This window comes from Vanacampus margaritifer, chromosome 8 (assembly GCF_051991255.1).
Source record: "Vanacampus margaritifer isolate UIUO_Vmar chromosome 8, RoL_Vmar_1.0, whole genome shotgun sequence".
Lineage (NCBI taxonomy): Eukaryota > Metazoa > Chordata > Actinopteri > Syngnathiformes > Syngnathidae > Vanacampus > Vanacampus margaritifer.
Window position 1 is genome coordinate 4,979,158 of NC_135439.1, and position 17,893 is coordinate 4,997,050.

A 17,893-nucleotide genomic window follows, 5' to 3' on the forward strand; every position below is an offset into this window, starting at 1 on the left:
CTTAAAGACAATAAAGGCAAACGCTAAAACCATTTGAAGAGGGGTGTGTAGACATTTTTATAATCCACTGCACGTGTTTGGAAGGACAGTTTTGACAGACAATGGATTTAAGTGTCATAAGGAAAACAAAAGATTGTGTTTATTTCCCAATAACCCTAAACAATTTGATCCTGAGTCAGCTTCTAAGTAAATGGGAGAGGTATGGCCTGAAGGAAGTCCACGTTTTGAAGGAGTGTTCTGGAAGCTAAACGTGATGCTTGCTTTATGGTGTTGTAAAATATATTTACCGTATGTTGTTTCACTGCCCACTTTTAACAGTAGGCCTACATGGAGGAAAACGTTCAACATAAAGTGGAGATATGTGGCTTTCATGGGACAATGATGAACTAAATATTTTTTTTTACACTTTGCTGACCTCTCTGAATCGAGATTGTTTTCAATCAACTACTAATCAATTATGTATCAAAGTGATGACCACATATCAATCGCGTGTTTTGGTGTACTTCAAATGGGGCATAAATCAGCAAGCTGGTGAAGGCTTTAGCCACATGCCAAAGCAAACAAGTCTTTGGAAATGCAGGTCAGGAGGATGAGTGTTGAGCTTGGTGAAGTTGCAGAGGGATCACATATTGGATTCCCCACAGAGGCGTAAGATGAGATGGCGGAAGTGGCGGCCCGTGGAGGGACGTGATCAAGTCCTCGTAGGCGCTGCTTACATGGGACTAGCAGCTGAGCTCAAGTGCAAACAAAGCTGCGTTCACTTTTGTCCTGGCCTCATATTGTCTCAACATAATAGGTTTGGTGCACTATGAGGGATCTCGAAGCAGCCTTGTAGTAAATGGATTGGGTAAGTTTTCCTGCTTGCGCTAAGATAAATATCCGAAATCAAAAAATTTCTTGAATGTCAGCTGCAAGTAGATATACAGAAACTCTCTGTATTGTGGTGACAATCTAATACAGAGGTGTGAGGGGAAGCGGATGTAGCATTGGAGTTTATGTACTTTAGGGGTCCCAAACACAAAGCAGCAAATCCCACTCATTAGCACCCTTTCGAAAGTTACACTTTTTTATTTTTTTTATTTTTATTTTTTTTACCCCACCTGGCAACTGAATCTATAGCATATGTTGGTGTTTACCTGCTGAAGAGTCTAGCATCTGTGGGGAGCTGAGCATAAACAGCCTCTCAACACACTTGGTTTGTATTTGGCAGAAAAGACTCGTTCCAAAAATGTCTACTAAATGACATCACATGGTTACCTTTTTTTTTTCTTTTTTTTTTTTCCTTCTTCTGGATAGCTCAGTATTGTTCATTCGGTAATTTTACCGATTTGACATGTCATCATGATTGCGCTCTCTTTTTATTTTTTTTGTTTTTTTTTGAATGTGGGTGAGTATGTGTGTGTGTGTGTGTGTATTCATTAGTTCAACTAAAACCTATTAAAAAAAATCCCATACCGTTCACCTAAACCAAACACTTCCAGCCAGAGTCGTAAGGCCGTCAGGAGACCCGAGGAAGGACCAAAGAAAAAAAAGGAACATGGTTAACTTTCAAAAGCAGGGACATCACATTTACATGGTAGATTTAAGTCAAATTGAGGCATGTAAATAGTCACTACTAGTGTGTACAACACAACAGCTTCCACTTGATTTTATTTTTTTAAGATGCTGTATCCTTGAAGCGATTATTGACTTAAGCTAATCCTTTGACATTGTACATATGATCAGGCTCAGTCAACCAGTTGTCAGCCACAAAGAAAGCATCCATCTGTATTGTATCTTACACCATTTCATCAGGGTTAGCTGACACAATTGCACTGTATGCAAATATATCAAAATAAGAGGTTGGCTATGATTGTCCCACCTCATTCGTTAAAAGGGAGTGCAAGGGAGTTTGCTGTAAACGACTGCCTTTTTGGCAGGGATGATAAAATTGCAGCTAGGGTGTGACTTCATTGATTCCCAAACAATGAAATTCCATGATATGCTACTGCCCTGCGTACAGAGAAGTAGGAATCTTCCACTCACTGCTTCTTATGTAACATTTAATGGAGACGCAGCAAAAGTTTCATATAGAGTTAGAGCTTACATTAACTTTCTAGAATATTGCGTACAGCATGCCAGACCATTTTAAACAGCCTCAGAGTTTTGGTATGTAGGTTAAAAAGTAAAGCTGGTCGATTTTTCTCTAGCTCTCTATTTGTCGCAGTTGCTGTATTCAAGCGTGCGTAAAGGAACTATTTGCGCATAATTCTGATCTTTGCCCAAGGCGAGCCAGCTGTCAAGTAGCGAGCAATGACTTCTCCCACGGAGACAAGATTGCTTTGTTTACCGTAAGGAAGCTCTTTGAAACTCTTTTTATAGATCGGTCGATCATCGCCGCTTTACACGTCACGTTCCAAAAGTCTGTTTACTGAACAAGGCTGTGGTGAGCTTGATCACACACATTACACATCTTTGGAGGCGGGCTTGGAGTGCGCGTTAATTTTTTATAGCGTACGCCACAGTTTTAGATGCTTGATTGTCTTTCCTCTCCATGACCCAAAAACATGTCACGCAGACTGCCAGAGTCACAAAAATGGATTCCAAGTGGTTCCTTTAGTGAGTTTAAGTCAAAGTTTTGTTCGGTCAAGTGTGCAGAAAAAAAATGATTTTGAAAGCAGATGATAAAGTTCTTTGGGTTCATCACTGGTGTTGTGTTGTTGTGTTACGGTCAAATAGGATACTGTAGCTCCTCCCCGTGAGTCTGAACAAGATCAACAAACGAAAAATCTTTATGCAACCTTTTACCTAGAAAAAGCTAGAACAGCATAAAATCCCATCGGCCCAATATGTAACTGCGACGAGTTGTGCCCCAAGCTGTTGTTTGCCAAGTCCCACATGAAGGAAATTAACATGCTCTTCTCTGGTTTATTAAGTTTGTGGTATGAGGACAATATACTCTTAAGCTGTTCAGATCCATGGGGATCTAATGTTGGGACAGAAGCCAATAACGTATACTTTATCACCGTCTGGAAGTTCCCCCTGGAGCTGTTTACGTCAATTGCGTGGAGAATTACACCTCACAGTTTGAGATGGATATACTGTACCTGCTACAATAGTTTCTTTAGGTCGATCTAGGGCTGCAACTAATATTTATTTTAATAATCGATGAATTAATAAATTGGATACAATTCTATTGATTTTTTTTTTTACAGTTGGCAAAAAACAAGACAAAGCTAGTAAGTCTGCTTTCATGGAGGACTACAGAAATCTGTGAATATTTACAGTGAATTAAATTCTAAAGATTTGGACAATTGGACAGGGATCAAAATAAATAGCAAGTAATTTAATAATCTAACAGATGTCGATTAATCATTGCGCCACTAATGAGATAAAATGATCAGATGTTTGGGATGTTTTCTCAAACATCGCATCCATTATGCTGGTTATAATCAGCATGTGGTGATTGAATAAGTCAAGGTCCAACTTGTGAAGATTTTCCTGGATGGATTGAATTCGATAAGGTCCCATTTGTGGACTATGTCAAATTTTTTGTGGTTAGCACCATTGCCTCACAGCAATAGTTCAATTCTATTGTCGACCGCTCTCCTATAAGCACCTAAACTTGTGTCCATTATATTTGGAGTTGACCATTTTGTATATATTTTTTATGCAATGTCTCCCTAATTGATTCCTATTTTTAACCTATTGACATCACTTCCTGTTTCTCTCCCTGTGCAGCAAATCACCTTCCCGTTGATGCTGTGTGTTGGGACCGCCGTGATTGGATCGCTGCAGTTCGGATACAACACGGGTGTCATCAATGCACCTCAAAAGGTAAGAATATTATAAAGTTGTTGTTAGTCTACTTGTACCCTGTGTTTGGCTCGCAACCAGTCCAGGGTGTACCCACAGTTAGCCTGGGATAGGCTTCGGTTGACCTGTGACCCGAGCCAGATAAGTACAGCAAATGAATTGATGGATGTTCAAGTATGAGAAATCCTTAATATTTTGGTTCTGCAATATTGCCCCATGTTGCGTGCTGAGCTCAGGCCAGAGTGGAAAAGGGGGTGGGCTTAGTAGGGGGATAATAATAGCAGCATTAGGGTTTCTAAGCTCCAAGGACGTCTATATTAACAGACTCCGAGTGTTTCCTGTGTAAATAAGTGCCCGAAAATGGAATGACGGACAGTTGGCTAGGCGAGGATTATTACAGGAAATGAAAAGGCACCTGTTCCCAGGGCGACGCAGGTAGTAAGAAAACATTCTCACACACCCACCCCTTCCGAGTTAATTTGAAGTTTATTAACAGGGAGCTTGATAAAGGAGCTAATTTCCAGGAGGATGAATTGTGAGAGTTCATTTTGTGTGTGATTTTTAGACCGCGTTGGTCTGGGCGCACCCTGCGGGCCACGCAGGGCCTCAGGTGTGTCGCCCGACAGGCCCAACTTTATTACGGCTCTCTATTTACCTTTCTTTCGACAGGATCTTCAGCTGTTTGCTATGTTGCCACAAAGTTGAGCATAGCAGGCAATAAAGCTTACCCGCAATTAATAATGGATAAATCACTGTAGGAAATTGATGTCTTGATATTTTTAAGAGACTTTTCACTCGAAGCAAGTGCACCTTGGAGTTTAGCTTTCATTTGTCTTCACGAGCAGAACGGCATTAGGGGCCTGTTCCAGGACTGCTAATCCGCACGGGTTGAAGGAGTTAGTTGTAATGTAGGCACAGTGAAAATGGGGGGGAAAACAAGCACATGTTCGGCCACATGGATCTAAGTGGCGTGAGTGCCAACACATGGGGAGCACAAAGGGGATTTAGTCAGTGTGTTTTATTATACACACACTCGTCATGTGAAAGCTGCAAAACTGTTTCCCGACACATTCGCTCATAATCCCTTTGTACTAATGAATCGAGTAAGAGGATATCGTTTTACATTTTACCACAACAAATTCTTAAGGTGTTTGCCAGTAATTGTCCTGTATACTTTCACTTTGCCATGTAAGGTCGGAGGCTGCACAGAGTTGCTAAATCGCTAATATCAGAAGGAAACCCCAACATCCGGTGGCCGAGATACACGAACATCACAATTAAAAACTTAGAAAAAGTGTTATTGGTTTTGCATAGGGGTGTCAGGCGATCAACATTTTTTCATTGTAATTAATCACATGGATTCAATAGTTAACTCACGATTAATCGCAAATTTTATATCTGTTCCAAATGTACAATAAAATATAAGTTTTCATACTCTTGTCAACATAAAAGTGGACAACATGTTAAAGTAATAGAAATATGGCTGCATCTCTTAGTCATTGATCAGTAGTTTCATAAAACTGAGTTAAGATTAACAAGATGTAGCCTACTGTACTGATTTGTGTTAAGGTCATTTTTCTGTCACTAGATGGCATAATTGCATTTGTAAGACATTGGTGACACAGCTCAGTGCATTTTTCTTTTCATATTAAGAGCTGTCTAATCTTTAACATGAAGTAACTTGTGAAATTCTGCACATTTTTAAAATTGTAAAATACATCTTGACCCCAGTCTTCACAAATATATGCGTTATTATTAAAATTATTACTGCTAAATTTTGACATGAATGTGTCTGCTGCCTTGCGACTGGAATTCCCACACTAGATGCTTTTGAAGTAAGTTGCGTCCATTAATCGCGAGTTTAAAAAAACGTGTGCTGTTAAAGGAACTTTAAATTAACTCAAAATTAACGCACTAATTTTGACACCCCTAGCTTTGAAAAAGTCTTGTTACATTGGCGAATACACACCGAATATACCGCGACTGCAAGATATTCTTTTTTTACTTGACTTACTTGTTAGTACATCGCTCACCTTGACAACCTGAGCGCCAGCATGGACGACTCCCGCTGATAGGCCGGCAGCATGAATACACAGCTTGTTTTCAGTCCATGCGCTTCCTGTTGCCAGCTGCTGGACCAGGCCTGCGCGGCCCTCTTCAAAAGTAACACAAGCTAGGGGTCAGTCAGGACGTTTACACGCAGTTTGGCGGGGACACGGGAGCGGAATTTTCACCTCCCCTACCGAGAGTGGCGCTTTTGCTCCCTTGAGCCTCTTAGTATTTGGATTTAATAATGTCTAAATTTTAAGATCTATTGGAGGTCGCCACTCGGCCCAGATGGAGGTTTTTAAGTAGTAAAGCTGTAGAATCGACACTATTTTTTCTTTCTTTTTTCTCTGAGAGAGCTCAGTATTGTTCATTCGGTAATTTTACCGATTTTACATGTCATCATCATTGCTCTCTTTTTTTATTCTATTTTTATTTTGTATGTGTGAGTGTGTACTCATTAATTCACCTAAAACCTATTAAAAATCCCATACCGTTCACCTAAACCGAATACTTCAGAATCCAGCTGGAGTCGTGAGGTTGTCAGGAGACCCGAGGAAGGATCAAAGAAAAGAAAGGAAAGTGAACTCCAGCACCGACCAGACATCACCAGAATCTACACTATTGAAAACAAAAGTTCAACAAGACATGCTAAAAAGCAGCAAGCAAAAAAAAAATGGATCCCACCAAATTTTATCCCGAGAGGAGACGGCAACAAGAAAATGGTGTTGAAGCCCAAGGGAAATTGTGGAGGAGATTAAGGTATTTTTATTTATTTTTTAATGAATTTACTTCTATGAAGGTAGGAGACACATTATCGAATGGTGGCGACAACAAAACATAGCACTGTAGCCAAGCCAAACGGGCACTGGTGCCTTAAAAGCTTACACGGTTAAGGCGCTAAGGTAAGCTAACGTCACGGTGTGCATGTCAATGAGGCAGCTTGCTATCTGTTTTGCATTTTGCACTTGCCAGCTACTTCCTGGTCTGACTGCTTCTTGTGGTCTATCACTCAAAGTTGGTCAGGGAGCAACTGTGGTAAACTTTCAGCCTCACCTAATGCTACGTCAGTTCCTCATCTGCCAATAGCTAACAATTCTGGATAGTAGTGAGTGATCTAAAAAAAAATGGTGAATGAGTGGTTGTGAAGGTCATCTGCAGCGGGACGCTATGTGATAACAAGTATCTCTCAGCAAGTGTGAAGTGATAAGCGCGTTTCCAGCTTAGAGCAGCCAGTCTCCCTTCAGAAGGGATATGACGGGCCCGCTAGTCTGACATTAGTTGGGTAGGTCTCATACTGCAGTCTGTTAGCTAGCAATAATTAGCATTTTAAAACATGCTCGCCTTCATGTGGCAAAATAATAAACCAGTGAAGGGTAAGCTTAAGGTAGGAAGGAGCCTACCTTCTTAGGCGCTATTCAAAGCTTTACAAACAAACTTGTTGTGTTGTAATTGTTATTATTTTTTTAAGTCGTAATGATTAGAGTATTTAAGTCCCTTTTGTAAAGAGAACATAAGATATAATATGGTCCATTTTTTAGAGAATAAAGCATCTTTTTTTCCAGAGTAGAAGTCCCAATTTTACGAGATTTTGATTATTTTTTAAATGTACTTGTTAAAGTATGATTACCCCCCCTCATTAAACTTCTAAAAATAATCTCATACTAATGTAACGTGAGGGTTCGTTGGATGCAGACGGATTTCTTCTGGAAAAACACTGTTTACTCTTCACACAACTACAGCGACAGGCAACACTTCCTGACAACTCATCAGCTGACCAACACTAACCAATCAGGAGCTAGCAAACTTTAGCTAAATGCAAATGAATGAGAACAGCAGATTCAACACGTCAATTTAGCTACCTGTATAAATGTGTAAATAATAATTCTGGAATCATAAATGTATAAGTATATATATATTTTAACAAATTAACTTAATTCTTAATCATTTCTGAACCTTGCGCTAATATCAATTTGTCTTCTGACAAATTTTCATTACAACCTTTTTAAAATACATACTAAATTGTTGTCATGAAATTATAACATTCAAGTTTAAGAACCCCTGCTGTTGGCCAATGAAAGCAAACACAAGGCCCACGTGACACTTGACCTGCACGTCGGGCACGTCAGTGGAGGTCAAGTGGCATACTGACCAAGTCACAAGTCAAGCTGTGACATTTCTGCAATCATGTGAGTGGAGGCTGCTGTGACATGGACACACGGCGGAACGCACGCACACTCAAGCAGGCGGAGTTATTTAAGCACTGCCACTCGCTGGCCTGGTTGTGTTTGTCAACAGTCTTGGTGGGGGAGGGGTAAATTTGGCCGCCGGCGATTGCACTTTGCTGCCATCTGCTGGCCACTGCAGCAGGTCACTCGGTACACTAATTAAATACAGTGTGATTAAATTGACAATATACTTTTTTTATTTTATATTTTTATTTTTTTTACTACCACTTTTGTCTGCCGTTGTCCTGTGAGATTTTTCTAATGTAAATCGTACCTTGGTTCCCGTGCACAAGTTAATTATATGGTGGTCCTTTGAACTGCAATCGAAGGCTTTCTGTCTTAACCTGCAGTTTTCTGCTCTACCCACTGAGCTGTAGAAGGATAGATTTTTTTCCCCGGAGGCAACATGCCTTGGCTCAATAAACAGACGTGATTGCGTCTTCATCTTCATCCTGTCTTCCCTACAGATCATCGAAAACTTCATCAACACTACATGGGCCGAGCGCTACCAGGAGCCCATTTCGGAAAACACCCTCAAAGCTATCTGGTCCATTGCTGTTGCCATCTTCTCCGTTGGCGGCATCTTCGGCTCCTTCTCGGTTGGCGTTTTTGTCAACCGCTTCGGAAGGTAACTCCAGCACGCACTCGCCATGATTGTGGGTGGTCCTCGGTTTACTAGAAATAAAGTCAAAAGATCTGAGGTCCGTCGAGATTGGCCTACATAACCTTGAAAATGTGGTAATTAGGGGTAGGAAATTTCTCACGATTAGGATTCAGAATCGATTTTCAATTAAGAACGATTTTTGCTTCAAAATGATTTGATTGACAATGATTTTTGCTTCAATCTATAGATGTGCAAGGAATTGTAATGATCTACTCCAGTCTGACTCGCTAATGCTAATTAGCGTGCTACTCGCGGCACTTTTATCACTCAAAAGAACGGCTCCACACTGCAAAAAAAAACAACTTTTATTGGAATAACTTGATCGTGACTTTTTCCTTCTACTCTCATAATGACAACTTAACAGTGTATTAGACCGCGTGGAACCACACTGCCCCTAAGTGGCCAAATTGGGTACACCATGAACAAAGGCACACACAGACAAAGGCAAGACAATATAAAATAATTTAAATAAAATCGATTTTGGGACATTTAAAAACCGATTCTGAATCGTACTAAATGAGAATCGATTTTTTGGCAGTGCTAATACTAAGAAGTTAATTCAATAAAACAAATCTTTCAAGTGGGTTCTGAACGTCCAACCTGAGCATCTCTGTTTTAACCTCTACAATCTTCCCTGTTCTACAAACTGAGTTATCAAAGGATGTTTTTTTTTTTTTTTTAATGAAAGGATTTTGTTTTTTGTTGTATTCTTCATAACAAGGATTACATTTGGCATCCCACAATGTTCACCTCTAGCTCCCACACTTGAATTCATTTTTTTATGCTGCATGGAAGAATTTCCTCAACTTGTGGGTATTTTTTATGATCCCCTCGGGGTAATTAGCATACCAAGCTTTAGTCGCTTACCCACTCAAGACTACACTGAAGGGCCCTCATCTAGGCTTTGCAGCTGAGTTAATGTCTTCCCACAAAACTGCAAGCTTTTGTGCATGTGGAAATGTCAGACATTTAAATGAATGCATATTTGTTTTGATCAGTTTCTCCACAAATTTACCAAAAGTCCCTCGAGACAGATTTGAACCAGCTCCCGATGACCCTGACGGTTTGTTTATCCATTGTTAATATAGCGATTCACATACCTAGCTTTTGCTTCCCCATTGCCTTGACCGTTAAAAATATCAGATCGATATTTACTGATCATTGATTTTCAAATGTCTATTTGATGTTGTCAGGAGAAACGCCATGCTCATGGCCAATGTCCTGGCCCTAATCTCATCGGCCCTGATGGGCTTCTCCAAGACGGCATCCTCCTTCGAGATGCTCATCATCGGTCGCTTCGTGGTGGGCTACTACTCGGGCCTCTCCACTGGCTTTGTGCCCATGTATGTGGGTGAGGTGTCGCCCACGTCACTTCGCGGGGCTCTGGGGACCCTCCACCAGCTCGGTATCGTCGTGGGCATCCTCATTGCTCAGGTACTGTCAATTTATTTTCTTTCTTTTTTTTTTAGTGTCTCTTTATAGGGATACTTCTCGCGTTGAGCCATTCTCAACAGTAAAACGATAATATTTTGTCTATAGTTAATGAACTCATTCACTCCCAGCCATTTTCACTGAAGCAACCCCCTTCGCGCCCGGCTGTTTTAATGGATTTTGACAGATTTTTGCAAGGCCTACAGAATATTCTGTTCTATTGCTATCAAAACATGGAATCTACCAAAAGAAAGATTAGAGTCTCTTCTTTCATCAGGAAATAAGTATATTTGTATCTGTTTCTGTTTTGCAGCAATTAGCATTAGAATATAGCTTAGTTTTATCAATATTCACATTCCTGGTGAAAACACTGAGGAAAAAGGGCTTGTTGCAACATGGCCCTGGCTGATCTCTTATACTCCGCTGCCACCTGTTGGCCGTTTTATTAAATAATTATTATTGCTTTAAGCCACCTCTTCATGTCAGAAGCTGCATCAAAGCCTTCTGTATGCTCTTGCATAAAAAAATAAATGTGTAAATACCTTTTTGGGAGTGAAGGACAAAATATAAAAAAAACGTGTTTACACGTTTTTGGGTTTGAATGAGTTGATGTGATAATTTTATGAGCAATGAATACAGTTAAAAACTAATTTTGGCACTTGCTGTCGCCTGAAGATGACATCACCTGTGCTGAGGAAGTAGGCAACGATCAAACATGGCTCAGTTTGATGACCATACCCAGAAAACGGGTGAATCGTGATTGGTCGTTACCTACTTCCTCAGCACAGGTGATGTCTTCTTCAGTCGACAGACAGCAAGTGGCAAAATTCGTTTTTAACTGTATTAATTGTTCATGAAGTTATCACATTAACTCATTCAAACCCAAAAAAGTGTTAACACGTTTTTACTTATTTTGTCCTTCACTCCCTAAAATGTATTTACACATTTATTTATTTTATTCTTCAGTCGACAGCAAGTGGGAAAGTGAGTTTTTAACTCTTTGACTGCCAAAAACGTTAAATAACGTTTAGTAAAATCCTATGGAGGAGTGCCAAAGACGTTAAAAGACGTTTGTTTCAAAACAGAGGTGAAACCAACCATTTTCTATTGTTGATTACTGAAAAACGGAATAAGGTAGAAACAAACTTTTTTTTCTGATGAAAGATGAGAGTCCAATCTTTCATTTGGTAGTATGTTTGGTAGTAAAATTATGTGTTTCCATCGTCCAAACACGTAATTTTCTATGGACCTTGAAAGATCAGTCAAAACGCTTAAAATCGGCTGGCACCCACGGCATCCCTTTTCTGAAAACATCTGGCAGTCAAAGAGTTAAAGTTTAATTGTACATGAAAAATAATGAAGTTATCAAATTAATTCTGGACAAAATATTAACTTTTTACTGCTGAAACCCAATGAGTCAAGTATTCCTTTAATAGATAATACATCACTCATCTGAGCCTGCTGGCTGATTTCAGGTGTTTGGATTGGAGGCCATCATGGGCAACAGCGAATTGTGGCCGCTCCTCATGGGCTTTATTTTCATCCCGTCAGTGATGCAGTGCATCTTGCTGCCTTTCTGCCCCGAAAGCCCGCGTTACCTGCTCATCAACAAAAACGAAGAAAACAAAGCCAAGACTGGTAGGTTCTCAAAAGTATGGCAGACTTTGGATCCGAAATTTCAGCAATGTCCCGTTTACAGAAATGCTATCGATTTTTTTTTTTAATATATATATTTCTGTTCTATTAGTGCTGAAGAAGCTGAGAGGCACTAACGACGTGGGCACCGATATGCAGGAGATGAAGGAGGAGAGCCGGCAGATGATGCGGGAGAAGAAGGTGAACATCGTGGAGCTGTTCCGCTCGCCGCTCTACCGCCAGCCCCTCCTCGTTGCCGTTGTGCTGCAACTTTCCCAGCAGCTGTCGGGCATCAACGCTGTGAGTTTACCACACTTTAAAAAAAAAAAAATATATATATATATATATATATATATGTATATATATATATATATGTATGTGTATATATATATATATATATATATATATATGTATATATATATATATGTGTATATATATATATATATATATATATATGTATATATATATATATATATATATATATATATGTATGTATGTGTATATATATATATATATATATATATATATATATATATATATATATATATATATATATGTATATATATGTATATGTGTGTGTATACACATTAGGGCAATTAAAAATTTTAATCCCATGACTTTAATAATTAACTCACGATTAATCGCAAATTTTATATCTATTCTAAATGTACAATAAAATGCACATGCAAGTTTTCATACTCTTGCTAACATAAAAGTGGGAAAAAATGTTAAACTAATAGAAATTTGGCTGCATCTTTTCGTCATTGAGACCGTAATCTCATCATTCATAACATTGAGTTAAAATTCAAAATATGTACTGTACTGTAAAAAATGTTTCTTTTAATATTAAGAGCTAATCTGTAACATGAAGTCACTTGTGAAATTCAGCATTTAAAATGTAAAATACAAATTGCCCGCAGTCTCCACAAATATATATGCATTATTTTAAAATTTGCTAAAATGCTAAATTATGACATGGATGTGGCTGCAAAAATAAATAAATAAATAAATTAATTAATTAATTAATAAAAAAAAATATATATATATATATATATATAATATGAAACTGATGTTCTCATTTGGTCTTGTCAGGTCTTCTACTACTCCACAAGCATCTTTGAGCAGGCCGGTGTGGCGCAGCCAGTCTACGCTACCATCGGCGCCGGTGTCGTTAACACAGCTTTCACTGTGGTGTCGGTGAGTGTGTAAAAGCCAAACTCCATGCTGCTGTTTTGGTTAGCAAAATTGTGCGGCTAATTCATGTTCCTTGCTTCCAGCTATTTGTGGTGGAGCGCGCCGGCCGCAGGTCTCTCCACCTGCTGGGGCTGCTGGGAATGGCGGCTTCCGCCCTCCTGATGACCATCGCCATGGCTCTGCTGGTACGCGAGCCTCTCGGGTCAAATCCGCACGAGTCCCGATTCCCGATGTATAACGCCCCCTTTTCCCGTCCCAACCGCAGGACCAGATCAAATGGATGTCCTACCTGAGCATCGTGGCCATCTTCGCCTTTGTGGCCTTCTTTGAGATCGGACCGGGTCCCATCCCGTGGTTTATCGTGGCTGAATTGTTCTCCCAAGGCCCGAGGCCTTCAGCTATGGCTGTGGCCGGTTTCTCCAACTGGACCGCCAACTTCATTGTGGGGATGGGCTTCCAGTATTTAGCCGTGAGTACAACATGGTCATATCATCAGTATTGTATGAAAAGAAATCAGCCTCATATTAGCATTTAGAGTAATGTAGCATTTACTGTATAATGAGTTGACACTTAAAATTTAATATATATTAAGGCTCAGCTTTGTTAGATGCTATTAAAAACTAATCTAGCCAATGCTTTTTTTTTTTTTTTTTACTTCTGTGGCAGTAATGCAATTCATTATTTGCACTTATTTAAATAGTCATAATTATGTACAAATTTTTTTGAGAAACAATTCATGTTGTGACATTAAAGCTGCAATGATTATAATAATTCATTAAATTTAGTCATAATTTACAAAAGGAGTACTATTATATCAAGCGCAGTTTTGAAAGCGAGAGAATAAAGTTCTACAGTAATTATAAAGTGGCAATTTCATCACAGGAATAATGTAATGCAGTTTAAGAGAATAAAGTTTTGATTTTACAATAAAAAAAAAAAAAGTTGGAATATTACGGGAATCAAAAGTAAATATTTTCATCAGTCGGAATTTGAAAAACAGTCATGTTTTTAAAATATTTTAATAACACGAGAGAGAGAAAATACATGTTTGGCAGTAACAAAATATTATAGAGAGCAAGGTCATTTATTTATTTATTTGTTAAGAAAATAAATACCACAAATGTTCTGAGGGGAAAAAAAGTCAAAATGTTTATTGAATATACCAGGCCTTACAAGGCATTGATACTCGTGACGGCGAACCCGACCCTCCACCACCACCACCAACCATGGAAACAAACAGAATAAAAACACACACACACAAATTTTTTATTGCACAAATAACAAAAAAAAAGTGCAATGTTCGCATAAATTGCGTGGGAATGCCAAAAGGTAATAATAAAAGCTGAATGCTTATAAAGTAACTAATAATTAATTGTAGTTGGATGATAAATAAAAAAGAAAACTGCTGCTAAGGAGGTTCAAGCGGGAACAGAACCCAGAACCTTCCACATGCCAGCCATTTGCTTTACCACCGCACTATTGTAGAAATTCATTTTAAATGATCATCACACCTCCAGCGAGCAATCTACAAATAGTGCACTCTTGTGTCTTGTATGCAGTCGGCATGCGGCCCCTACGTCTTCGTCATCTTCATCGTGCTGCTGCTCTTCTTCTTCGTCTTCACCTACTTCAAAGTCCCCGAGACCAAAGGCCGGACTTTTGACGAGATCGCGTCCGGCTTCCGCCAGAGCGCCGTAACGGGCGGCGAGAAGCACGAGGAGCTCAACAGCCTGGGGGCCGACTCGCAGCTCTGAAGCGGCCCCGCCCCCCACTCCCACGTGATGGGACAAACTCTTAATCACAGTGAGGTTGAGGTAGGCAGGCTACAGGTGGATGCGGGGACAAAGGGTGGAGGGGTCTACTTACTAGTTACTAGAGGAGTCCCGGCGTATAATCATTTTCACACTGTCAGCACATTTCAGTCGTCTTTTTATTACGTCTTCTGCTACCCAGCCCCCCACCCCCCCCCCCCACTGACACACAACACGCACACACCTCCCTCTCTCCTCGCGCCACTCCACAAACACTCAGCGGGGCAGCGGGTGGCCCGGGAGATGTGAAAGAGGCGTGTCAGAAGGTTTTTGATATTTCAAAGAAGGAAAAAGGCCGCCTTTTTTTTTGTTATTTTTTTTATATAAAGATCTATTTTTCACTGAGCAATCATACTGTAAAAAAATGCTGTATGTTACACTGTAGACTCTGGCTGGCACTGTAGCTCTTGCACGGCTTTCTCCTCCAGATGGCGCACTTTTCTATGAAATCACCGCCCCCAATACGTTACTGAGCAAAATGTGATATTGCTCACATCTTGTTACAACGTCTTTTATTGATATTATATTACTTATTGACTCTAGAGTGACAATATTTTAGCCTTTTTTTTTTCTTTTGAAAAAGTGTATATGTAGTTGTAGTTTATGCAAATGGGTTTAGGGCCACACTGAAAAAATACGATTAGAATGAAGTCAAGTCATAAAATTATATACTGTATGATTTTTAAAAATATATATATTTACTGTATATATAGTTGAACAGTTTTAAGTGGATATACATTTGTAGTCACAATTTTAGGACACAGTCCTATTTTTAATGAGAGTAAAGTTGATAAAGTAACAATCAAGTCTTAATTTATTATATTGAAATACTCTAATTCTACCAAGAATATATTCACAATATCACTATAACAGGGATGTGATTTTTCCGCTAATTCGCGGAATTCCGCTTTTTTTTATCTCCCCCCCCCCCCCAAAAAAAACAATTTTTTTTTAGTAGTTCATTGTGTATGCACATGACTCCGACAGATAACATCTTCTGCTATAACAAAGACATTTGTGGTATGCTCTAATATGAGTTACTTTTCATTTGGTCATGATACAATTATTTGTTCATGAAATTTGAACTCTTCAACATTATTTATGTGTTAACTTAGTAATCACATTAGTTAGATATGATGATATTCTCAGTGATAGTTTTTAAAAGCAAAGGCAGTCCAATGTTTTTGAATGTGACTGATTTTGAGTTGACTAAAACTGCCATTTTATATGGGATAGTTCAATATACATTGAAAATTTATGCTGTTGTTTTGTCTATTTCTTTGTCATGTGAGTGCATTGAAAGTACTTAAAAACACGGAAAACCCATGAGGGGGCGAAACCCCCACCAGGGCACTGCCCTGGACCTAGCTGGGTGCCAGCGGCCCCCAGACCCCCGGCTAAATTTTCAGATAATTTCGCTTTGGTCAAATCACATCCCTGCTATAAGTAACGGCAAAATATTACTAGAAGTTTAAAGAAAAAAAAAAGTGTGAGCATTTAGACATCCAATTGATCAAATTTCATAACTTTTGTCGTAATGAACCTTTTTTTTCAAGTGTGGCCCCTGATACTGCTGTGTCCGTTCATCCGTGATTTTAATTGCAAATTTTTTAACAGGAATAGTTGAAGATACACATTTTATAATCATACTAAAAACGCTAAAATTGTGCGCTATTTACTCTCGGCTGCAATCTTTTTTTTTTTCTTTTTTTTTCCTGTGAGGTTCTTTTTCTGTCAGAGCCTCACACGCCTGGAAAATAAATCTTTTTAGAGTGGAGAAAAAAAAAACGGACCAAAAATGAAAGTCAGCCTTATTATCCTCTCTTGGATCAATTTTCTGCGTTCCAATTGTGGAAGTTTTGTTGTGCGCTGCCATGTGTTGAAGTATTGTTGAGCTTGCTCGGCCTCGCTGTCTACTTCTGCTGTATCACTACTCTCGTTTCTTCTGTTTGAGGAAACCAGTCAAATGAAAACATACTTAGCAGCACTTTATTATTCATATTTTCTTTTTGTCTCGGAAACAAATCTCTGTTTCAGAGGAGAGCGGCTGATGGATGACTTGATGTCTGTTGAGATGGGATTTGTGTCATATTTGCATATCTCTTTTTTTTTTTTTTTGGTTTGCTGTTCTTTATGTACTGCTCCTTAAAGTTCAGGCCTCTTGTTTGCACGATGCATCATCAAATCAGGATTATAATCCAAATCATGTCATTGCGACCATTCCATATTAGCATGTCTGCAAATTTTGTCAAAAACTATTTTTGAGAAAATCCTCAAAATAATGTCACTTTTGAAACCATGAACCTGATCTTAGGGGCTTTTTTTAAAAAAAAAAAAATATTTTGTTAATCTTTTGTTTCATAATTCCTAGCTACAAAGTAGGAAAGGGCTGCTTCAACCCAAAATTGTTCAATTTTGAGTCCTTGAGTCTTTTCTGTGCATCGTAAAATCAAAATTTCGTATGAATCTGTGATGCTGATGATACTTTTCTGGGGTTACCACTGAATTTTGGATGTTTTTGTTTTCCTACTGTGGACCCTTACAAAACATACATTTTCACCAGGATGCACACTTTAAGACACTAAATGTGGAGTAACAGCAACTATATTTCGAATGTCTTTTTTTTTTGTTGTTGTGCCATTCAATCTGTGCCTTTCAAGTGACCTTCAAGTGCACTCCAGTTACACGCACAAAAAAACATAAGATTTTGTTATATTGACATATTGCAAGCCTTTTAAACACAATCTTGTAAATAAAACAGCACACCCACTCCCCTCCAAAAAAAATTGTTCAAAAGATTTGTATTTTCAGATTGTTACTGCAAAGAGGACTGTTACTTTTTTCAAATGTGTTTTAGCCTTCACACACTTTTATTCAATCATCAGATGTTACATGTTGAAGGAGTGGGAAAAAACAGGTGTTCTCTAGGGCACAAAAATATAGTAGTGTTTTAATAATTAAAAAAATAAAATATGTGGGGGTCATTTTTGGGGGAATGTGAACCTCATTTGTGTTGAGGAAAATGTTAACAACTTAAGCTGTCCCGATTGTCACAACTGGCTGAATAAAAGAAATGATTCACACGGAAA

At 38.9% G+C, this 17,893-nt stretch overlaps 1 protein-coding gene across 1 annotated transcript in view; it reads left to right on the plus strand.

The window, feature by feature from the left end:
• Positions 1-17,893, plus strand: part of slc2a1b (solute carrier family 2 member 1b) — a 22,299-nt gene extending 4,406 nt beyond the window's left edge. The window contains exons 2-10 of the mRNA XM_077572786.1: positions 3,721-3,816; positions 8,537-8,697; positions 9,927-10,167; positions 11,640-11,802; positions 11,912-12,099; positions 12,892-12,996; positions 13,077-13,178; positions 13,259-13,462; positions 14,553-17,893. Coding sequence (XP_077428912.1) covers positions 3,721-3,816; positions 8,537-8,697; positions 9,927-10,167; positions 11,640-11,802; positions 11,912-12,099; positions 12,892-12,996; positions 13,077-13,178; positions 13,259-13,462; positions 14,553-14,747 — 1,455 coding nt within the window. The 3' untranslated portion in view covers positions 14,748-17,893. The remainder of the gene's footprint in view (positions 1-3,720; positions 3,817-8,536; positions 8,698-9,926; positions 10,168-11,639; positions 11,803-11,911; positions 12,100-12,891; positions 12,997-13,076; positions 13,179-13,258; positions 13,463-14,552) is intronic.